This window comes from Populus alba, chromosome 1 (assembly GCF_005239225.2).
Source record: "Populus alba chromosome 1, ASM523922v2, whole genome shotgun sequence".
Classification (NCBI taxonomy): Eukaryota; Viridiplantae; Streptophyta; class Magnoliopsida; order Malpighiales; family Salicaceae; genus Populus; species Populus alba.
The window spans coordinates 37,332,569-37,356,812 of record NC_133284.1 but is presented as its reverse complement, the minus strand read 5'-3'; the positions used below and the strand labels follow the sequence as shown (position 1 = coordinate 37,356,812).

Sequence of the window (24,244 nt, the reverse complement as noted above, 5' to 3'; positions counted from 1 at the left end):
TTTTGTTGTAGGTCTTTTAATTGTTTTTGTATTTCATCTTTTAATATTGGATTGGTTGAGGAATGGACTGCATTATTGATTTTTGTTTGCTTTCTAGGGATAATTGTCTCAAATAAATGTATATTTTTAGGTTGGTGCTCAATTTTATAAGCATATGTTTTTATCATATAATTAAACAAAAAAATATATAAAAAATATTATTAAACTCGATAGAGTCCATGACCCGGGTTGTGGAGGGGTGAGGTCGATTATTATGTCAATATTTTTTTAAAAAAAATTATCATTTTAAATTTTTTTAAAAAGCTAAATCATGTTTTTATTGATTTTCAAGATTGCATTTGGACCTATAAAACTGATCGATTTAAGTCGAGCTAGCTCTCACATGGTTTAATTAAAAATTTGAGTTAGAAAAAAAGTTGAGTTGAGAGGTTTCAAAATTAACCTATTTGATTAGGTTTAATAATACTATTAAAAAAAAAAAAAAAAAATTCTTTGAGCGCTTAATATTGTTTTTACATTTTTTTTTAAAACATGATCCAATCCACGGCGGAGCGTGAACCAATATACTAGTTAGAACTATAAACATAAAATATTGGTGGAGTAACACCATTTGAACAAGATTTGGTGAAATGACACATTTTCACCTTGTCAGGCTTTAAAAGCGCGACAAGATGAAAGTCCAATTATCTGGCTCAACTAGTTGATTAGTTGGATCTAATTGTATTAATTGGTTGACCGTTTTACATAAAAACCATAATTTTATGAACCTTTTTCTTTCAAATATGTTTTATGAGTCAAAAACTATATTTTTTGTCCAACTTCTAGACTAAAAAATAGACTCTAATTAAAATCTTGAAAAGTTATTATTCACACAATAGTTATCATTTGTTTTCAATGTTAATAATGTAGTCGTACTTGTGATAATGAGTGATTTTAAACAGTTATGTGTGAGTTTGCCATAACTAAATGTGGATTCACCTCAAACAAATTACATGGATGACCTAACAAATGTATTTATGGACTAGTGGGATAGGTTTAGGACCAAGAGGAGGTCTGGTTGTGCCAGACCAAAATAACAGATTAAAAAGGTCATTATTTTTTATCTGACTGTTGGATCGTGCTCAGATTTTTACAGAAGTTTCTGAAGGTCGTTTGCGCTATTGGATCCATTGTGTTGGTATGCAAACCGTCAGTTATTTAAATATAAAAAAATCTAGCCGAGACCCCCCGAATTTGGCAGCTTTGAGATCTACCTTGTTATTTTCAGAACCGATCAACCAATTTCACTGACAATTATAAACCGGTTGACAGGTTGAGTCAAATGATTGAATTTTTATCTTATTGCATTTTAGAAGTGTGATATTTATTAAATGTTGCTATAATGAAGCAAGAAAATACTAAAAAATAAACATTTTTATCCAACTTCTAGACTAAAAAATAGACTCCAATTAAAATATCAAAAAATTATTATTCACATAGTAGTTATCCTTTGTTTTCAATGTCAATAATATAGTCAAATTTGTGATTAAGAGTGACTTTGAGCTGTCAGATGTTAGTTTGCCATAACTAAATGAGGATTTGTTTCAAATAGATTATATAGATGGCCTAAAAAATATATTTATAAACTAATGAGACAGGTCTAGGACCAAGAAGGGTTTGGTTGTGCAAGACCAAAATAACATATTAAAAGGGCCATTATTTTTTATCCGACTGTTAGATTGTGGTCATATTTTTACAGGAGTTTTTGAAGATCATTTGTTCTATTATATCCAATTTGTCGCTATGCAAACCATCGGTTCTTTAAATGTAAAAACAGACTGGTTTCATTGACGATTATGAACCGGCCTATAGATGAGCATGATGATTGAATTTTTATCTTATTGCATTTTAGAAATGTGATATTTATTAAATGTTATTATTCTAAACAAGATAAGACTTTTTTTTTTCAAAAGATATTATTTCATCATTTTTTTATGTTTAATGTACCCTGCATGTTCAATAACATGACAATCAGCTGCCGGTCACTGAAATTCTTCAACCCATAGCTGATGATCAGTAATTGATCTCCAATCAACCCAATTGTTCCAGCACTAAAACACCAATAAAAAACTTGATCAAATATGGATCAAACCAACTCCTCCATCGATCCAAAGAGTGGCTACCACCCCAAAACAAAGATCTTCCATAGCATGAGACCCCCTCTTCATCTCCCTTCATCGTCATCAAGAGTCAGAGGGGAGGGTGATCTGGAACTTTGATCAATTCAGCCAATTCAGTTAGCACTTTCTCGCGCCTTTATTGGAAGAAGACTTTGTATAGATTTCAAGGATATTCAGTCAGTAAACTATATTCTTACAAAATAGAACACATGTCTATATTCCTAGAAATGAAGCACCGATGCTCCAAAAAATACATCAAGGTCTTAGTTGCTAAATTCTGCAAAGACACCTTCATGATTTCCTCTATCCTTCCATATATATTTTTTTAAAAGCCCATCATCATGGATGTTTTTCATGTGTGAGATGAGTTTCTTCAAGTCGTTTCCAGAGCAATTCATATTTTTTTTATGGGTGGCAATATACTAACATTCAGTCTCAAGCAAATCCCTTTTTAATAGCTGTAGGGATTCAAAATCCAATATATATTCAACAGAGGTCATTTTATTTAATGGTAGTCATGTTATCAGTCCTAAATCCTGTAATTCAAGATTTTTTTTAGGGTTGAACATGTCTTAATGCAACAATATTTATTTGTGGAACATACTTTTTATAAATGTCCTTTTACGTGAGATATTGAGGGAGGCATTATCTAATCTCAAAAGGATCTTTTGTTGTCCTAATGATTATCCTTATGAAGGTAATTTAAGGGTTCAATAAGTAATGAGATAGTACGTATATCAATCACTATCAATTCGAGCACTTAACAAAGAGTTAAATGGTTTCACAAATTTAAACTTTGACTGAAAGTCATAGAGTAAGTTGCCACTTCCTTGCCTAACCTAAAATTTCCATGAGTATGCATTCCAAAGCAATATATCATAAATAAACTAGTATACATGAAGACATTCATCCATATCCAACATACATGCATGAGCATGATAAAACATGATAAAAAAAATAAGCCAAATGAGAAAATTTAAACACATCAAATCAAATAAATCACATAAAACACATAAAGCTTGGTCCAAGACTGTAAAAAAAAAAAGGAAAAGAAATCCCTTTTGTGGAGTTGTTATTCTGTTGCACATGGGTGCATGACGTTGCGGGACATCGAGATCGAGGAGGCACCAACTTTTTCACTTATCATTTTGGTCCTCTAACTTTTCCACTTGTTATTTTGTTTCTTCACCACCAATTTGGACAATCTTCTGGGCTTTCTTCATGTAAATCTTTTTGTATATTTGAATTTTCTTTTTATTTTTTATTTTCTTATGAGGTCAAAAATAGATAACAATATATTGTATAGTTGAGATTAACACAATTTGATATGTGCACAAATAGGAGTTTTCTTAAAAGAATATTGTGTTGATGCATGCAAATAATCATTCACATGATTCATTTTTATAGTTATAAAATAATATAAAATTATTTTGGCAATTCCTTAAACTTTTTAAATTAAAATAATTTTTTGATACAGTAATATGATTAAACGGCCAGGATTGGTCTCATCCAACCCGGCTGATAGAGATGGGTACTATTTTCATTTCTTAACTTGAAAATTAAAAGGAGAATATATTAAGCTCTCGAACAGTTTCCATTGGCTAGCATGTTGTTTCAATTAGAAATTACAAGAGTCATCCACATTGACTCGTATGAGATCGGTATGCCTTTTACAAATGCTAACCTGCATTTCATTATTACAAAATGAAGGGTTATGGGCTATCTGAATCCACTGGGCCAGTGTCCTGGTCAAATGGTCCAGGAGAAATTCGCCGTTGGGGCTCTGCAGGAAAGCTGACACCCAGTTGCGAAGCAAAAATTGTTGATCCTGATACAAGTGACGGCTTGCCTGAGAGAGCTTTGGATTAGAGGAGCCACGATAATGAAAGGTAAAACCTTGGATTTCAATTAGGAACATCCCGCGCAGCACGCACATGAACGACTAATTATCTGTGAATGCATTTAAATATTTTGCCTGATGATCAAAAGTAAGATTCTGCTTATTTTTACTTAGTGCCTTGAACCTTACTGAGACTAAGATTCTGTGATGTCGCTGCAGGTTATGCTGGAGATCCTGGAGCAACTTCTGCTACCTTGGAACCAAATGGTTGGTTGAGGACTGGTGATCTTTGTTATATTGACAAGGGATATCAGGTAAACTCTGTAATATCGATCTCAGAGTTTCTGGCTCGGTTCGAAGCATATCAAGGAATTAGAATTAAGCATAAACTGAATTCCGCAAACAATTGGAATTACTATATATGCAGGTCGCTCCTGCTGAACTAGAGCAATGGCTTCAGTCCCATCCAGAGATAGCTGATGCCGCCGTGATACCGTAAGTTTTCACTCTTTTGAGTTTATGGGGGTCCTTTTTTCCCTTTTCCCTTTATCATGATTTAGAGTGAGCAAGTGATTATGTGCTGCATTTGTAGAGGGATTAAAGAATTTGCTGGATTCTGTTGCACTGTCTACTAATCATGGTCCTCAATCAATAGATTCTGAGTTCTGATACACTGAAGAATTTGCAGATACCCTGATGAGGAAGCTGGTCAGGTTCCCTTGGTTTTTCTGGTGAAACAGCCTCAGAGCAGCATCGATGAACGAGGCATAATGGATTTTGTTTCGAAGCAGGTGTTTTTAATCTCAATGCTTGTAACTATTTTCCCTTTTGAGCTTACTGTCTGGTAGGGTTGGTTTTGTAACATGAATTCATGGATTTGGGATGGATGGCAAGAACATCACAATGTGCTGCCATCAAATCCTGAAGGCATCATAGGAGCCAAAAGTTCTGCAGATACCGTTCCCAAATCTTCTCGGAGAGGGAGGGAGATGATGCATCTCCCAAACCTCAACATCATCTCCAGTTGAATGGAGCTATTATCTGCAGACTCCTTCGGTTCTGTGTGCATGAATATCATAGAGTTACAGAGGATCTGCAAATATCATTTGTCTGCCTCTGGTCTAATCTATTTATGCTCATCAAATCATCTATCCTGCCTGTATTAAAGATTCTAATCCATAAAAATGCTCTGCTGACATATTTTGCTCAAGAACAGGTCGCACCATACAAGAAAATAAGGCGCGCAGCCTTTGTCAGTTCCATACCAAGGAGCCCCGCTGGGAAAATATTGAGGAGGGATTTGAGGAACATGGCCTTTCCAGCACTGCCTCCATCGAAGATGTAATTTGCAGATGATTTCAAAATACTGGAAAAATATTTGGAAGTGCTGATCTTTCTCATCATATCCTCTAAGGATGAGTTATTAAATTAAATGCTTTTACAGCTGAAGACAGCAGACCGGTGACTGTAACATAATAACAATCAGTAAACGAGGAGAACATTGTTTCCTGCGTAAAATGCTCAAGCACTCCTTGCGAAAAGCTTTTATATTTATTTATTTTTATTTAAGCATCTCAATGTTTAATAATTTATTAATCGAATGCATTTTTTTTTAATTTATTAGTTAATGTTTTTATTAAGTGTCTTGTTGACATCATTATATGAGATAAAAGGAAAAAAAAAACATTAAATAGCGGTGGATGTGTACTTAATAGTTTTTTTTTTTTTGAATAATTACTAAAAAAAAATTAATTTTCTTAATCACATTTTATATTATTTTAATTATCAATAAAATATTAATAAAATATTAATTTAATAGTTAAGACACTCATATATTTCTGTAAAGATAATAACACAAGTTAAATATCTAGAAAGTACATTTATTAGAAGGGATAACTAAAAACCTTAAATAAGATTAGTCTTATTTTTTTAAAAAAAATATAAAAATATTAAAAAAAAATCAGTCAAACTCCTTTTGAAAGTTTAAACACCAAGATAAAATAAAATACAGGAACAAACACTTGATAAAAAATAAAATAAAGAGCCAAGCGTCCACATGACAAACACGTTATCATATCAATATAACCGTCGTGTTAGCATAAATTAAATGAAACTTCACATGCGCACTTGCGTTGGAAATTTTTTTTTTTTAAAAAAATGTTAATCAACTACTCTTATATCAGAATTTACCGTTTATCATGGGAAGAAATAACAAACGGCATGTCGTTTAGTCATCCCATCACCGCCTGCCCTCCCTTCTCTCTCGATTCAACAAGCATTCATTCATGTCCAAAATCACCCAAACACTAAACGAGAAATAAATCCCAGTTCTTTTTTATAAAATTCCAACGATATGGACATTCTTTACGCCCAGATCCAAGCAGACCTCCGTTCAAATGACGCTCTCCGCCAGACTGGCGCACTTCTCCAAGCTCTCCAGCAATCCGCAGCCGGTCGCGACATTTCTATCCTCGCCAAATCCGCCGTTGAAGAGATCGTCGCCTCTCCTGCCTCCGCAGTCTGTAAAAAACTCGCTTTCGACTTAATCCGTTCCTCTCGCCTCACCGCCGATCTCTGGGACACTGTCCTCTCCGGTATCCGCTCCGATCTCCACTTCCCTGATCCCGACGTCACTGCTGCTGCTATATCCATCCTCGCTGCATTGCCTTCACATGCTCTCTCCAAGCTTATTACGGATTCCAACGCGGAAATATCTGGTTGTTTTGATTCGCAGAGTGATAATTTGAGATTCTCGATTACTGAAACCCTAGGCTGTGTTTTAGCACGTGATGATTTGGTTACGCTGTGTGAGAATAATGTGAATTTGTTAGATAAGGTCTCGAATTGGTGGGTGAGGATGGGGGGGAACATGTTGGATAAATCGGATGCGGTTTCGAAAGTTGCCTTTGAATCAGTTGGGAGGTTGTTTCAAGAGTTTGATTCGAAGAGGATGAGTCGGTTAGCGGGGGATAAGTTAGTTGATAGCGAGAATTCATTGGCGATTAGGTCGAATTGGGTCTCTTCAATGGTGGATTTTGTGTGGAAGAGAAGGAATGCGTTGATGTCGAGATCATTGATCTTACCAGTAGAGACTTTTAGGGCTACGGTTTTTCCACTTGTGTTTTCAGTGAAGGCAGTGGCATCTGGGAGTGTGGAGGTGATTAGGAAGCTTTCGAAAGCAGGAACAGGCAGTGGTGTTAATGGAAGTGTTGTGGACTCGAATGCAGAGAGGTTGGTTGGGGTTTCGGATGTGGTCACACACTTGGCGCCGTTTTTGGTGTCATCGTTGGATCCGGTTTTGATTTTTGAGGTGGGGATTAATATGTTGTACTTGGCTGATGTGCCTGGAGGGAAGCCAGAGTGGGCTTCACAGTCTATTATTGCAATTTTGACACTTTGGGATAGGCAAGAGTTTTCTTCTGCAAGGGAGAGTATTGTTAGAGCTGTTGTTACAAATCTGCACCTACTTGATCTTCATATGCAGGTAAGATTTTTATTCTTATATTTACTAATTCCGTATATTGGGAGCAATGAGGCAGAATAACATTTGACTAGCGCTCAAAACACTGCTCTTAGTAGTTAGTAAGTAGTGCCCTGAAAAGAGTGCATTAAGTTTGCTTAGACTTAATTTGCTCTAATGGAAGCAATGTAGGATTAAGAAATGCATTGTTTAAGTGATGTGATTTTTTAACTACATTTTGGAATATTTTCTCTAAATGAGGTCAAAGAAGATCCTCTGAGTAAAACCATTTAGTAATATCTTGTCTTTTGTTAACTAGTTTTGGTCATTCATTGATGTGGTAAATTTTAATGCTTGAAGGTTTCATTGTTTAAGAAGCTGCTGCTTATGGTGAGAAATCTGAGGGCTGAATCAGACCGTATGCATGCTTTAGCTTGCATTTGTAGAACAGCACTCTGTGTTGACCTTTTTGCTAAAGAAAGTGTTAGAAGAGGTCAGAAACCTCTTGCTGGCACTGATATTGCCTCTCTTTTTGAGGATGCAAGGATAAGAGATGATCTCAATAGTGTGAGAAGTAAAAGCTTATTTAGGGAGGAGTTGGTGGCATCACTAGTGGAAAGTTGCTTTCAGTTGTCTCTACCTTTGCCTGAACAAAAGAGCTCAGGAATGGAGAGCAGAGTTATTGGAGCTTTGGCTTATGGAACTGGTTATGGTGCATTAAACTGGACAGAGCCAGCTTTGGAAGTTGTTGAAGTGTGCAGGCCTTGTGTCAAATGGGATTGTAATGGCAGGACATATGCAGTTGATTGCTATTTGAAGCTGCTTGTGAGGTTGTGCCATATATATGATACCAGGGGAGGAGTGAAAACTATTAAAGATGGTGCTTCTCAAGATCAAATCTTGAATGAGACAAGGTTGCAAAATTTGCAACGTGAACTTGTGAAAGATCTACGAGAGGTATGCACTCTTCTTTGAATATCATCCAAATTTGCTGAAAGCCTGAGGTGTTAGCCATGCATGAATATCACGCGATTTGCAGTGCACTTTCCAGTTTATAACATTTAGTGATTTTGCAGCTGATAAGAGGGATAGTATTTCTTTCTAACAAATTGGTAAACTTGATCACTTATATGTGGACTAAACAACAGTCTGGCTTTTGGCAACCATTGCCTTCAGACTTTTATGTTTCTTTGAATTTTGTGCAGCACCATGCTTGTGTAAGCTTTCTGGTTATATGAGATAAAAAAGCTAATTGCTTGCTTGATGTTCATCAGTGACACCAGGCCTTTTATTAACAAATGTAATGCTAGAGTAGCTAGCTCTTCTTCTGTGTATGCATCTTGATTTCAACTATCAGTTTTGTAGCTGGTTAGCAGCGCTTTTCATGTTACCCGTTTCATACTCTGTTGATGGTGCTTGAAAATTCTGTGGCATGGAATATTGAGTTCTCTATTCATGTTTGGAACTCCAAGTTCTTGATGGATCAACTATTGTTATTTGTGGGTGCTTTCTGCGAATGTCAGGAGCTAAAGAAACACTCATTTGGATAAATATGTAGTTAAAATTAATGTTATATGGTTGTTATTTCTCGATGGATTTATTTTCCTCAATGTTAAACTCTCTCAATTCATGTTTGTTTATTTATTCCTTTCCTCCATTCTACTTTCATGTTCAAAATACTGATTTTATTCCAAGTTGACAAAGGTTCAATGATCATCTGCTATCTTACTTCTCTGTCAATTTAACAGGTAAACACCCCAAGAATATATGCCCGTCTTATTTGGGCTATTTCTGAACACATAAATCTAGAAGGTTTGGATCCACTTCTAGCTGATGATCCTGATGATCCACTGAACATTATTATATCAAATATCCACAAGGTTCTATTTAATGTTGATTCGCCTGCAAATACATCAAATAGGCTTCAAGATGTTCAGGCAGTTCTTTTAAGTGCTCAGAGATTGGGATCACGAAGCCTTAGGGCTGGCCAGTTACTGTCTAAAGAGCTTGAAGAGTTTAGAAACAATGGTTTGGCTGATTCGGTCAACAAGCACCAATGCCGCTTGATATTGCAGAGGATTAAATATGTTCAAAATCATCCTGATAGCAGGTGTGCATTTCTCCTCATTACCATAATTCTGAATTTGAGAGTGACAAAGTTCTGATATTATTTTTATTATTGAACCTGCTAATGATATTCAATATTATAGCAACACGGTGTATGATGTTCTGTCCCTGAATCTTCCCTAGTTCGTATCTGTATCCAAGAATGTGCTTTCCATACATTATTTCCTCATGCTTTCTCCAGATTGAGCTGTAATGTGCTGCATCATTTTGATGACATGGAACTGGGTGAAACCCAGTTGGTTTTCCTGTATGTTGGATATGCACGTGTCTCTGCATATTTCTACATTAGGCTTCTAGCTAGATGAATTCTTTTATTCCTGTCCTTGTGATCAAAAGTGCCTTAATTCTCATTAGTTTCACAGTTATTGAATCTTCCTTCAGTCCTTTCACCCATGGCACATCTTGGGCTTTTGCACACGTTTTCCCCATACGCTTTAATGAAATCAATCTTTCAAAGCTGTTTTCTCAAGCCTTGCCAATTATTATTTCTTAAGGTATTCAAAGATGATGTTGGTACATGAGAAGACCTATGCATGTCTTCAAATGCAATTATTATTTCTTTTGAAGCACCATGCATACATTGATAGAAGCTCACAAAATTGTTTGCAAATGCAATTTTGTGCGCTTCTATCAATGTATGCATGGTGTTTTTATTGGTACATGAGAAGACCTTTGCATGTCTTCTCTTGTCCATGATATTCATGCGATACAAGGAAGCCTAGGCTAGACATGTCCCCTTTTTTTCCCAATTTTTCTTTGGGAATCTTCTTTTACTCAAAAACTAAAAAAGGAAAAAGAAAGATATTTTGGGAATTCACAAGCATAGGCATCTCCTCACCTTCTCCTTTCTTCTATTTTAGCAATTTGTTAGTTATTGATTTGAAGCATATGCTTTTGGTAGTAGTAAACTAGAAATAATTTAAGTTCAGTTATTTTTCACTCTGTTTTCTACAGTTCTCACCGGCCTTTCTTCTTAAACACATGGTAATAATGTTGTTATGCGAACTCATTTTTTAACCAAAAAAAGAAACAAAAGAAAGAGAAATTCGCTATGCATGGAATTGAGATGTGACATTTCTCTCTCAGGTGGACTGGCGTTAGCGAAGCCAGAGGAGACTACCCATTTAGCCACCACAAACTTACTGTTCAGTTTTATGAAGCAGCTGCTGCTCAGGACAGAAAATTGGAAGGATTAGTTCACAGGGCTATTTTGGAGCTTTGGAGACCAGATCCAAGTGAATTAACTATTTTGTTGACAAAAGGAATTGACTCTCCACTGCTCAAGCTTCAGCCTACTGCACATACTTTGACTGGTAGTAGCGATCCTTGCTATGTTGAAGCTTATCATTTGGCAGACTCGGGCGATGGTAGGATTACTCTTCATCTAAAGGTTAGACCTTTTTCATACTCATAACAGTCTTGGATTCTTCCATTGACCAATATAGCAGTTTTTTTCTGTATAATATAGCTTAGAATGAATTGGTAATTAAAAGCTTGAAGTCAAGTACTTCCATATCATGACTCAGTAGCTCTCCTTATCACTAAAACGAGGGATGTTATGAACAAAATAAACAGAGTGGTGGATAAGAGTTAAGATGTAACTAAAATTTCACTTCATACAAATTCTTGGACCCAAATTAATGTTTAAAAGAACATGTTACTAGCAGTTTGTTTCTCAGGAACTCTACTTGATAGAGCATTTGTGCTTACGCAACAATATTTGATTTAATGATTGAAATCCAATCTCCCCCCTGTCAATATTAGGGTTGAAAGTTTTAAGTTGTGTTTGGATCACTTGGTCTGTAGTTTGTGCTAATTGCAATTGATTGAGGAGTCAAACTTATTTGTATTCTAATAACTTTTTTCCAGCATAGCAACTTACTAATATTGCAGTTATTATGTAAGCTAAGAACGCAATACCTTGGAGGTTAGTTTCTATACATCATAGAAATCAAAAAAGAAGAAGTTAAAAGCATAGTAATCTCTCACATTTTTCCTATTCTGTAGATGTTGCTATGGAGATACATTCTTTTTTTGTTGATCATACTCACTCTGAACTCTTTGCAGGTTTTAAATTTGACTGAACTTGAACTGGATAGGGTGGATATTCGAGTTGGGTTATCCGGTGGATTATATTTTATGGATGGATCTACTCAAGCTGTGCGACAGTTGCGTAATCTTGTTTCACAGGTATCTTTTTGTACCGTCTCAAATACTTGTTCTTCCTAAAATTGGCACTGTTTCTTTTCCGTGTGTGGCTTTGCAATGTGGTTTTCTTAAGCTCTTTTTATCATATGATAGGCAATTTTTTTTATAAAAATATCAAAGCAAATTTATAAATGTTATTGATTGGGTGTTCATTCTGGAAGGAAATGACCTTTTGCCGCCAAATACCTTCCTTCTGGGTATTTTTTTTGTTAATGGATGTTGTGTTCTAGTTGCTATTCATGTCCCACTTTTCATTATTTTTAACTGTGGTGTAGGAATGAAAAAGTCTTTGACTATTTTTCTGAAAATTGTGGTTGAGCTGTATCTAACTGTAGCAAGAAAACTGTAGGTGAGAGGTGAAATGATGATCTTTCTTGAATTTCATGGGGGGTGGGGTGGGTTTCTGGTCGTAACTTTTGTGGCACTGGATGCTATTCCTCTTACGCCATTGCTAATACTGTTTGTTTTCAGTGTTCTTTTTTTTATTGCAATACCTTCACTTTCAGAATCTTTGATCTGTGCAATTGATTCTGTGCATAGGATCCAGTACTTTGCAGTGTTACATTGGGTGTGTCCCATTTTGAGAGATGTGCCCTCTGGGTTCAAGTCTTATACTACCCATTCTATGGAAGGGGTGCAATAAATGATGGTGATTATGCTGAGGAGGATCAACAGATCATGAAACAGAAGAGAAGCTCGAGACCAGAACTAGGAGAACCTGTGATTTTGAGGTGCCAGCCTTACAAAATTCCGCTGACTGAACTTCTTTTGCCACATAAAATTTCGCCTGTTGAGTTCTTCCGCTTATGGCCTAGTTTACCAGCTGTAGTAGAGTATACTGGCACATACATTTATGAAGGAAGTGGCTTCAAGGCCACTGCTGCGCAGCAATATGGTTCTTCTCCTTTCCTTGGTGGACTAAAATCCTTGTCTTCCAAGCCTTTCCACAGAGTTTGTTCACACATCATCCGGACAGTGGCAGGGTTTCAGGTAGGACTCTCTCTATTGTTTGAGGTTTTAACTATTAGAGCTGAGTTTTGTCCACTAGAACTCATCCCTTTCTCGTTGCTCATACTATACAACTCACCTCAGTTACATTCAATTTTAAATTGGCCAGTTTCTATCATATTTCACCAGCTTGAACTCAGAAAGAAGCCAATGTTATTGTACCTTGTGTAGTTTTTCTGAAACTATTTAATGTGTTGTGTGAAATAAAATTTGAAGTTCCCTATTGTGTGACAGCTTTGCTATGCTGCCAAAACTTGGTATGGAGGCTTCTTGGGCATGATGATATTTGGAGCCAGTGAAATGAGCAGAAATGTTGATCTGGGTGATGAAACAACAACGATGATCTGCAAATTTGTTGTCCGAGCATCTGATGCGTCAATCACAAAGGAGATTGAAGCAGACTTGCAGAGCTGGTTGGATGACCTTGCTGATGGAGGTGTGGAGTACATGCCTGAAGATGAAGTGAAAGAGGCTGCTGCTGAAAGGCTTAGGATTTCAATGGAAAGAATAGCCCTGTTTAAGGCAGCCCAACCACCACCCAAAACTCCAAAATCTGATGATGAAGAAGAGGAGGAGAAAGAGGATGACGAGGAAAAGAAAGAAAATGAGAATGATGGCGATAAGAAAGAGCACAAGGAAGATGGTAAAAAACCAAAAGGAACCCTGTCAAAATTAACCGCAGAGGAGGTTGAGCACATGGCTCTTCAAACAGCCGTGCTCCAAGAATGGCACGTTCTGTGTAAAGAAAGAAGCTCGACAGTAAATTAATGACAATCTTTTGCCATGATTGTGAAGAGAGTTAGATAGCATTCTTTGTACCCTTTAGAATTCTAGTTTTGACATCTGCAAAATTTGGTTACCGAGCGTCTTCTCATTTTTTAGTCTCCCTTTCTTTTATGGGGATACCCCCTTGTACATCATCACGCGCCGGCCTGTCAGTGTTTCAGTTTGCTCTTTTCTGCTTTGAAACCCGGATTGTTCTGTACAACTTTTTCATTTTCGAGAGAAAATTGTTTTGCAAGCTTTGGATTGAAAAAGAGTTGAAATTTTGTGTTGATGACTTGATTGGCGGCAGTGGCGCCAGCACATTTACGTTCAGGTTTATCTTGTGCTAATACAGGCATCTTCTCAGTGGTTGTAATGACACAGTAACCCATGTTGAACGAATTGATTGAGGGAAAAGATTCAAGTCATGCTAGAGAAACAGGAGATAGCCTTGTCAGTTTTGCAAACGCTTTCCACAGATTATATGTTTGCAGTCATGAGAATTCAGTTCTGTTGATTTCTCATCCTGGCAACAAACACCAGGTAGAGGCAAACTCAACAGTGTATCAGGATTCCTGTCCACCCCAAACCTCCACATGAAAAATATAAAGAAATGAGGCACAAAAAGAAGAAGAATTTGACATCGCTTGTCCTTTTTTTTATCAAGTGAAACAAGGGTTTAAATTTTCCATCTCTTTAAACATAGAGTGTTATAGGCAGTAACATAGCATCATTCTCAATTAAATATCACTTGCAGTCCACAATCCTCCAATTTCCCTTATATGTTGAATTTCTGTGGAACAGGGTCAAAATCATCAAAGTCAAATCTCTGACGCTCTCTTCCAACCTAGACAAACACAGGAACAAACTGGTTAGTGCACACTATAACCTAAACAAGCTCAGCTTATATGTATTACACGAATCGATGTAATAAGCTCACCTTTGCCAAGTACAAAGGATCGCATGATATGAGTTCATCCATTGCGGTCAGCTTCTTTGACAGTGTCATTATCCTAGTATAACAAACATGGTGGAAGATAAGGAATTACCAAAATATTCATCGAGACTGAAATGCAGCTACAATCTAGTAAATAGGTTTGGCTGGATATTGAAAGTCATTTATCCTGTCATTTATTACTGTGAAAATAACATAATGCAATTTATATTTATGGTTTACCGAACCATCAGATGCAAAGCACAAATAGTGAGTTTATCATGATCTATTCAAAGGTCAATCAATATACTCTTAAGAGAAAATAAAATAAAATAAAATTATGGAGACTTCAATCCAGTTTTGACAAAGACATCTATATAGCTCTTATGTGCTTAAGTAGATTTATGAGATTTTGTTCCATAATTACAATTCCTTCAAGGTAAACATACTGCTCAGTGTTAACAGATGAGTACACGGTTATGGTTCCATTGAAGTGGAAATTTGAGAGCGGGTACTTGCAGATAGTCCAATTTTCATCACATGGGCATGGTGTAGTTGTTCACAAGACTCAACCTGCACCCTCAGGTTGCAGGTCTGAGGGTGCAGGTCTAAGACTATTGACATTGATTGTAGCAATGGCCATTAGAGCAGGTTCAATTTTATCCCCAAATATTTTTCACTGGAAACTACTGGCAGAATGAAAGTATTTCACTTATAAATAACAATTTAAAATTCCAGCTACTGTACCTCTGAATAGAAGAATCAATATGCTCAATCATCTCACAGGTTTTATATTGCTCCGGATCCTCTAAGAATCTAACCATACCATCTCTTTGGTTGATTGTTGCATATATCTCACCATCTTGGATCTACAATTTGAAATAAAAATGTTAATTTGTATTATGGTATAAGATATAGGTGTGCACTATTAGTGATCAAGTTACTATAAGTATTTTGCAGTAAATGGATCACACAAGAAATGAAAAAAATAATATATATATGTGTGTGTGTGTGTGTGAAAATGCTGTGTGCTTAACATCAGAGATAATTGCATGAGGTACTACCATTTGAAGCACATGCATTTCTGCCTCTTTTGGACTGCTGAGTTGCACAGTGTTCGCAATATCTTGGAGGGAAAGAGTCAAATATGTTTGGGTCAATCTCTGAATGTTTCTCTTATACATTGATGATACAACCTGCTTCACCAATCCAAGATTATTGTCCTGAAAAAGAAGATAGAGCCAATTTTAGATGATGAAGAGATCTTATTTGTCTTAGGAAGTGAAAATGTGAAATGTGTGCTTGTAGACTCACGCTGTCAAACTTTTCTCTGTTTGTCTGAATGTATGACTCTAATTCTGAAATTTTTCCAATGCTATAAGTATTTGCCAATTCTATATAGGGCTGCTCAAAGGGTAAACATAAACGTGTTAAGAGAGTAGAACCCAACTAAAACTTCAAATCTCACCTGCATATATCTATATGATTGCAAAACAATTCTGCATGCAAAGACACAAACACTGTTGATGGTGTAAACAACAAATATTTCACTAAAAAAGAATAAAGAATTTCCATTTATTTCATTTGATAGACATAAGAGAACCTCAGAGATCAATATGGAACATATCATCTTAAAATAGATTCAACCAAGCATATCCATGGTGAATGCAGCTTTCATTTGGGCAAATTACACTAGAATTCCATCATAGGAAGCTGGGTAGTCGCATGATAAGTTTAGGTTCATGAGAAAGGTCTTTTTTTTAAATGCATACTTAAAAAGAAAGAAAAATGGTGCTTACTTTCCACTCACACTATCCACTCACACATAAAAAAGCATAATTATGGTTCTATTGTTTTTGCAAGCTATGTCACAAATTCAGTTAAGCAACTCCTCAATTTTTTTCTCAAGGATGCAATGACCCTGGCTGATTAAAGTACTAATGCAAAAACTATAAATCAATTAAACAAAAAACTTCCAGCAATGTACAACATAAATTTGAAATTACCTGACATATGGTCTTTAGATTCCTCTGAGCTGCTGAAGAAGTGTACTTAGGTAGACTGGTAGAGAACTGCTAAAAAAAGAAACATAAAATGATGTTTCAAAGACATTAAACGAGAAATGAATTATAGATGATCTTGGGGTGTCGAAGCTTGTCAGGATGCACATCCAAGCCAATGAAGAATAATACTGGAGTAAGAAAAACATGACCTTAGAAAACTAATTACTTGTAAGCACACACAAGCATCATTCAATTTCCAAGAAACAGCTCCTAAGAGTATGCTATCTTTCTGAATAACCTTGCATCCCAAATTCATTTGGTAAATGTCAAAAGAACACGGCATACCTGTCCATTGTAAATTAGAGAAACCAATACATATTTTTTGAATGCTTCAACAGCTATAGCATTTATAGAAGACATAGGAGCAGTCACAACCTGAAATGAGTTTGATGCAATTAGGAACAGTAATAAAGTCAAACCATTACAATATTATTGAATAGCCAAAGTGGATGAACAGATCATAACTAGATCACATACATTGTGTAGAAGCTCCAGTGCTTTCTGAAAACGCTTTTGTCCAATGCATATCATCCCCCTGTCATGATGTCAAATGTTAGATGCACTCAAAGAAATTCCTCGTCTATATGAGTGATAACAAATTGGCTGCAAGATGCTTAAATGATTTGTATCTGGGAGAGGTTAAGGCTATCTAACAATCAAAAGCATGAAACTCCCATGTCTTTTCACGTCTGCTTATTTGCTGTGAACTGAGAAATTCTTGATTTCACCATTTTAAGACTCAAGGGTTTTGGCACACCAGCAAACCCATTGAAGTCTAAAGAGGCTCCAAGGGAATTAAGATTCAGGCTCCTCCATGGGAATACAACTAACTACCATGCAGATGTTCTAACCTTAGCTTAGCTAAAAAGCAATCCTGGCATGGTTGAATTACATAATTATCAAAAATAGTAAAAATGCTAACTATTCAGTAGACAAGCACAAATTATTATGTTTCTTGTTAGTAAACTAAATTGCTAATTTAAAATGCATACGTAAAAAATAAAAGTGTAGCAAATGCCATCCATTGATTGGTTTAAACAAATAATGATCTTCAAAGTATGAGCCGTATGAACAACAAGAAATCCTACGAGGCTAATGATTATCACTTTGACACAGAGCAACTAAAGACATCACAAACAAAGAGAAACCAGACACAATAATAATTAACTGAACAGCAGGAGATCACAAGCAAAGCAGCTTAGCATAATGAAAGTAACAATGACATCAAATGAAACAGTACACAGAAGGTCTAGCAGCAAGGAGAGCAAGTCACCCATAATAACAATAGAGATAAAAATCCCTTGGTTGATCAACTTCAAAAATATCATCCTCCAGAATGGAAAGACCAGTTTTATAGCACTTTGCCAACAAACAAAGTTGAAGAAAATCTGGATGCAGAGTAGTCAAATGTTCGGAGGAGCGTAGCTTTTTCACAGCTTCCAGCAAAGGTACCACACCACGGATAGGTGCCTCAAGCATCAGCACTTGGTCTTTGAAACTCTTACAGACAGCGATGACTACCAACTCAAAAAGATAACTAGCATCAATTAAGTGCATTGAAAAACAATACTACAAGATAATACACACAAATCAAACACATTTTAAATTTAATCCAGAGTGAAGAAAGATTGGTACACTTTTCAGGCGCCAAACGAATCTGATCTGCAACACAAGATGTGAGAAACCTGGAAAGGATCAAAACCAGTCTTCTCGCTTGCTCGTTGGTAACTGGCCAAGAAGTGCATGCCTCTCTGCCACCCACATACACAAGTTCAAACAAAAAATCCCACAAGAGTAACCCATTCTCTACACTAAATCAACATAATATCACACCCTTTTTTTTTTTTTTTCCTAACCGTATCAATTTGAATAAAGAACCTCATCTTTCTTAAATTTCAACAATCATCCAATTCTATCGCAACGAAGACACAATACTTCCTAAATTTCCCTTTTCCAAGCAGTAAAAATATCTCAAAAACACACAACAATATTACATACCCACAAAACCCTAATAATAATAATAATAATTTAACAAACTAAAACCCTAAGCATATCAGATTGCACAAATTTAAAAGGAAAAAAAAAACAGAAAGGAAAGGAAAGAATAATGCTGCTACTCACAAAATATAAAGATAACCAAGAGAGTGAAGAGTCGGGTCGAGCTGTTCTAGAAAAGGCAAAAGCCGAGTAGACTCATTGTGCAGAAACTCATCTGCTTGTTTCAAGTGAGTCAACAACAAACTTAAATCCCCAGCGCTGCTTGATAGCCCTTGGATTTGCGCCACCAGCGATTCTAGCGTAGCCATCGTCTCTATCTATTTCTTCGTTTTCAATCAGTTAATTAAATAATTAAATAAACCAAACATAAAGATAATTTGATATTTATAATACTTCACAATCTTTTTCCCATGTTTACTGTTCGATACGCCCTGTAAATCTACACTTTGAGCCCTCAAGTTTAAGTATTTTTATATTTGGTCTCTCTTATGTATTGATTTTTTATTCTGGTCCCAGACTTCACTCTTTCTACATTTTGATTTTTGGATCTTGAGATAAGATTGACTGGAGAAAGTTTCTTGAAAAATTTGAACAAGCTCGGTGCGTTCCTATTTCCCAATACATCAATCTTAATGTATGATTCCCCCTTCATTGATATATTGAAAAGTAAATCAAGATTTTAAAATAAAATTATTTGATTTTGAGTTTTTACACTTGTTATAATATGTTTTTGCTGTTAGAAATGATATTATACTGGTTCGTTGGATATATATATATATATTTTTGGTAAAAAAAATAGTTGAGATCTAAGTTTTTAGACCAAAAATTTAAATACTATTTTTTCATTTTATAAAGCCATATTGGGTGATCGGAGAAGAAGGCAAACGATTGGCACATTGAATATCTAGGTAAGAGCATCTCGAACGAGGCAACTAAAAGAACAGGTAAAAGGAAAATGTTGTATTTTTAGCTTTTTATGTTTGTTTTTATACACTCCAACCGGTTAGCTAAATAGATAGCTAAAAATAGATGTTGAACTCAATAATTGTCATTTCTACATTTTTTTATAGCAAAAAACAAAAGTAAATAACAGTATTGATTACTGTTTTTTTCAGTTGATTTATATTTGTTGGTCAACGTTTTTATTTTGTATATGTTTGCCAACGTTAATTTTTTTTCTTTTAAAAGCAGAACGAACAAAAGGAAGAAAACAACGTTTAATTTTTTCTTTTAAAAGCATAACATAATTTAGAAAACTTACCTGCAAAATTCAAAACCTGCATTATGCCTCACCCTTTTTTTTTTAATTTAGAAAAACAAGAATCAATTATCCCCCGGTTAATTAATAACATCGATTGTGTTAATTAGCTGAAATCAAAAGGTATGTTTGCTTAAAGACTTTTTATATTTTTTTTTCTTTTGCATCTCTTGATTCTTGAGACCTTTTTGTTGTTAATTTGCTATTTGTGATGATTTTTATTTTTTTGTTATTTTATGTTTTTGATATGGGTTAAGGAAGACAATTTTTATTTATATTGTTATCTTTGACAAAATTGAAAGAAAGTAATGATGGTAGCTGATATTGATAAAGACATGGAGTGACATATCTTAAATTTATTTTTGATTGCCTATTTTAATTTAAGGTCAATTATATTTTATCTTGCTAAAAATGTAACTAAACCAGTATATCAATCCTTTTTTAGTTCCAAAAAATGATCAAATTATAATGGTTGTATGACTAGATTAATATTGGAACAAGTAGAAAGCAATTCTTATTATTAATTCATATGTATGGAAACTACAAAATTGCTAGACATTGAATGTGAACTTCCTTTACATTCTTTTATAAGGTTTTAACTTTAGTTTTTTAATGTAGATGGATTCAAATTTTCCAAGCTTTTTTACCAACTTTCTTATGAGCGAGTTAGAAGATATTCTCTCTCAACTAAGTGATTCTAATCAATTAATTAATGACTTAACATACTCAAATTTAAATGTCCATACAATAAAAAAAAATCACAAAGAAGTAAAAATTTCTCACTAGAAGAAGATTATTTACTTGTCTCTACATTATTAAATACAAGAAATGATCCAATTACAAGAGTTGAACAACAAACAAAACAATTATGGGCTCGAGTATATGCATACTTTGTAGATAATGGAGGAAACTTGAATAATCGTTCCCAAATAAGTATCTCAAGTAGATGGCAAGAAATAAATAGAGAAGTCGGTAAATTTGTTGGATTTGTTACTCAAATTGAAAATCGTCAGCAAAGTGGAATGATCAAAGATCAAGGATAATTTTAATATTCATTTTCATGTTAAATTATTTAACACATATTTTAACATTATTGAATTTCTTTAGTTTTTTATCAGATTAATGATGCTCGGCAAATGTATACTTCTTGTATTGGCAAACGATTTCAACTAGAACATTGTTGTGTTATCTTAATAAAAGAATCCAAATGACAATTTGAGCGTGTAAGTCAACATCAAAGGTCAAGCAGAAACAAAAAAGTCATGTCAATGCAAGTCCGACTTCATCAACTCCATCTACCCCTGATTCTGTTAGTTTAGGAGAAGATAGTGAACCATTAATTTATCAAGATAGACCAATTGGTCAAAAGACTGCAAAGAAATGACTTAAACGTAGACATGGAAAAGATAAAGTTGGGGAGGTAACTATAACAAATCTCTTATAACAATTCAGGGATACTCTAATTGAAATTAAGGATTGGAAGAAACAAGATAGGAAACTTATTTTAGAGCAACAAGCCATGATGATTCAACAAAGTCAAAAGAAACAATAATTGGACAGGAATGGGAAAGAAGAACAATTATGAAAATGGATATTTCTAATTTGGATCCAATTTCTGTAGCGTATTTTCAAAATAGAAAGTTAGAAATTATGCAAAAGAGGAGGTTTACTTTTTAATTAACTTGATTGATTTATTGTAACGTAATGTATTTTTAATTAAATATGTATAAACTTCTTGGTTATTTTAAATATATTGTTATAAAATTGATATCAATTCATAATACTTTTTTGAATTTCTTGTAACACTTAACAATAATAAGTATGATTAATTAACTTAAAAGATAACAACAATAATGAAAAAAATTTAAAAACTTGAAAATTATGATAACATAAGAAGTCAAATCTAATGATTCTACTCGTTGCCATATAGTTCCCTCAATTATTCAATCAAATTTTATTGTAGTTGAGAGCTAGTTGCTCTATCCCTGATTCGATTATGAGTTTGAAGAAAATCATGTAGTTCTGATACTTCACCATGTAACATTGATATAAAAGAATTGACTTCACGTTCATGGTCAAATCCAAGATTCATTGCTTCTTCATCTTTAATAATAATATTATACATTCTTATGCAAGCTTTTCATAATATTTGCAAGCGTTTCTTCATCCCAGTATCGAACAGGTCCACGTAAAATTGCAAAACGAGATTGGAGCACCCCAAATGCCCGCTTCACATCCTTTCTTGCAGACTATTGCTTGCTTACAAAATATTTTCTCTTTGCTTATAATGGTCTTGGGATTGTCTTAACAAAGGTTAACCAATTAAGATAAATCTCATATGCTAAATAGTATCCCATTGTATATTCATACCCATTAATTGTATAATTGACAAGAGCAGTACAACCTTTAGCAAGTGCAGCGATGATAGGTGACCGATCAAGAACATTAATATCATTTAATGATTTAAGCATTCCAAAAAAGGCATGCCATATTCAAAGATCTTGTGAAGCCACCACCTTTAGAATTATAGTTGGTTCACGACAATGACCAGTATACATCGCATGCCATGCAATTGGGCATTTCTCTCATTTCTAATACATATAGCCAATGCTCTCTAACATCTTTGGAAATTCACACTACTCTCCAATTGATAATAATCGACAGATATCAACCTCATTTGGTGCCCTTAGATACCAATCATCAAAAACTTCTACGATTGCTTTGACAAAAGCTCTAAGACTTTCTATCGCAGTGATTTTGCCAATTCGAAAATATTCATCAATAAGATCTGCAGGAATACAATATGCAAGTATCTTGTGAGCTGCAGTTACCTTTTGAAAGCAAGATAAACCAAGAACACCAAGAACATTTGTCCTTTGTTTGAAATATGGATTGTGAGCTTCCACTGCATTTGCGATCCGAAGAAAAAGACGACGACTCATCCTAAATCTTTTTCAAAATTGACTTTCAATGAATTTAGGATTTTCAGTAAAATAATCATTATATAGACTTAACTCACCTTCCTTTCTATTACGATTGACAATATTGTGACCAAGAATAGAGCCACAATACCCTGTTCTCTGCTCTTGATTATTCGATTCTTCTTCAGTAACCACAACGATAGCAACTTGAAAGGCGAACATGGGAGTGTCATCATCAAAATCAAAAGCATCATAAAAATTAAAATTAGAATAATTCATGATGAATTTTAATGAAATATAAAAAATATTGAAGAGAAGAAAATGATGAGAAAAAATGTTTATATGAAAATATTTATAGATGGATTGTTTTTTTTTTTTTTTTAATTTTGAAATCTTAGAATATTGGCGGTCATTGTTTTTTTAAATTTAAAATTTTAAAATTTAAAATGTTGGTGGTTATTTTTTCAAAGCTTGAAATTTTTTTAAAAAAATTTAAAAATCAAAATTTAAAATGTTGGCGGTTTTTCTTGATATTAGTTTTTTTTTATATCTTTTTAGTACATTCACATCATAATTATGAATTTATTATTTATTATTTTATTTTATTAAAGCTTGTTTTTTTAATATTATAATAATTTTTTTATTTAAAAGACAAAACTTCTAATAAAAATTTATTTTATAAAAAAGCACGCATTAAGAAAAGTGGATTGGATTAAAATGATACTTTTAGAGCTATTTAAATTTGTTATTTTCTTTTCAACGTTGGTTTTAATTACTCATCGTTATATACAATAAACAACATGGATAGAGAAAGATAAATTAAAAAGATATTAATATTAATATTAATAATAAAAATAAAAATAAAAAATTTATAATAACAATTATCATTTCTCTACAAGATTTAAATATTACATTTGTGATGAGAATCCATTTTATAGACACATAATTAAATAAAATATAAATCTGAAGAGAACTCTACATCATGAGATGGAACATGCATCTATTTTTTAACATTTTTGTTATTGTATTTAATTGATATTCACAACTTATTTTACAGTGTATTAGTTTTTTTTTTTTTAATTCTCATTGTATTTCGTTTATCAACTTGCCAATTCTTAATTAAATTTAATTGCGGTAAAAGAAGATACATTTACAATACCAATACATTCTTTTCTTGATTTAAAAATACCTTGAAATCTCACCCCGCCCGTATCGCGTGCTATTGCTAATATAAATACAACTAAACATTTTGGGCTAGAATTGAGCCTAATAATTGATACCCAAAATAGTATGGGTACCAGTAAATTACCTTTATCCTGAAAAAGGAACATTGTTTCTCCTTTGATGCATGACAACGCAGCTCTCGTCTCCGCCTAATGTCAATCAAGTTTGGAACATGATGACTTTGGGAGTTATATATTAATAAAATATTAAATCAATATAAAACATAATTAAATAAATTTATTTTGAAATAACAATTAATATATATGTGTGTGTGTGTGT

At 34.2% G+C, this 24,244-nt stretch overlaps 3 protein-coding genes across 4 annotated transcripts; 2 read left to right on the top strand and 1 right to left on the bottom strand.

Moving 5' to 3' along the window:
* The first annotated feature begins 3,730 nt into the window (after positions 1-3,730).
* Positions 3,731-5,597, top strand: LOC118042856 (4-coumarate--CoA ligase-like 5). The gene is made up of 5 exons (XM_035050583.2): positions 3,731-4,048; positions 4,219-4,313; positions 4,427-4,494; positions 4,688-4,790; positions 5,216-5,597. The coding sequence occupies exons 1-5, from the start codon at positions 4,042-4,044 to the stop codon at positions 5,342-5,344; spliced, it is 402 nt and encodes a 133-aa protein (XP_034906474.1). The 5' UTR covers positions 3,731-4,041; the 3' UTR covers positions 5,345-5,597.
* A 582-nt stretch (positions 5,598-6,179) lies between these two features.
* Positions 6,180-13,857, top strand: LOC118042857 (protein TPLATE). The gene is made up of 7 exons (XM_035050584.2): positions 6,180-7,483; positions 7,820-8,416; positions 9,208-9,569; positions 10,673-10,976; positions 11,654-11,776; positions 12,335-12,784; positions 13,037-13,857. The coding sequence occupies exons 1-7, from the start codon at positions 6,353-6,355 to the stop codon at positions 13,568-13,570; spliced, it is 3,501 nt and encodes a 1,166-aa protein (XP_034906475.1). The 5' UTR covers positions 6,180-6,352; the 3' UTR covers positions 13,571-13,857.
* Positions 13,858-14,194: 337 nt separating this feature from the next.
* On the bottom strand, positions 14,195-18,926 carry LOC118042858 (COP9 signalosome complex subunit 3). 2 transcript variants are annotated; one of them, XM_035050586.2, is made up of 11 exons: positions 18,686-18,926; positions 18,200-18,315; positions 17,838-18,081; positions 17,042-17,099; positions 16,850-16,939; positions 16,508-16,576; positions 15,816-15,905; positions 15,566-15,724; positions 15,249-15,370; positions 14,508-14,580; positions 14,195-14,414 (listed from the first exon to the last, which is right to left on the bottom strand). In XM_035050586.2, exons 1-11 carry the CDS (start codon positions 18,868-18,870, stop codon positions 14,346-14,348), a joined length of 1,275 nt encoding a protein of 424 aa, XP_034906477.1. In that variant the 5' UTR covers positions 18,871-18,926; the 3' UTR covers positions 14,195-14,345. The 2 variants fall into 2 exon arrangements, with proteins under 2 accessions (XP_034906477.1, XP_034906478.1); XM_035050587.2 differs by having other exon boundaries at positions 16,508-16,573.
* Positions 18,927-24,244: the final 5,318 nt, after the last annotated feature.

Bases quoted from the DNA above. Each gene is read 5' to 3' on its own strand.
- LOC118042856 (XM_035050583.2), top strand. The intron at 4,314-4,426 runs GTAAACTCTGTA...CTATATATGCAG, and splicing joins ATATTGACAAGGGATATCAG to GTCGCTCCTGCTGAACTAGA. The intron at 4,495-4,687 runs GTAAGTTTTCAC...AAGAATTTGCAG, and splicing joins GCTGATGCCGCCGTGATACC to ATACCCTGATGAGGAAGCTG.
- LOC118042857 (XM_035050584.2), top strand. From the start codon at position 6,353: ATGGACATTCTTTACGCCCAGATCCAAGCAGACCTCCGTTCAAATGAC. The intron at 7,484-7,819 runs GTAAGATTTTTA...TAATGCTTGAAG, and splicing joins TACTTGATCTTCATATGCAG to GTTTCATTGTTTAAGAAGCT. The intron at 12,785-13,036 runs GTAGGACTCTCT...ATTGTGTGACAG, and splicing joins GGACAGTGGCAGGGTTTCAG to CTTTGCTATGCTGCCAAAAC.
- LOC118042858 (XM_035050586.2), bottom strand. From the start codon at position 18,870: ATGGCTACGCTAGAATCGCTGGTGGCGCAAATCCAAGGGCTATCAAGC. The intron at 17,100-17,837 runs GTGACTTGCTCT...ACATCATGACAG, and splicing joins TATCTCTATTGTTATTATGG to GGGGATGATATGCATTGGAC. The intron at 16,577-16,849 runs GTATGCCGTGTT...TTCTTTTTTTAG, and splicing joins CTCTAATTTACAATGGACAG to CAGTTCTCTACCAGTCTACC.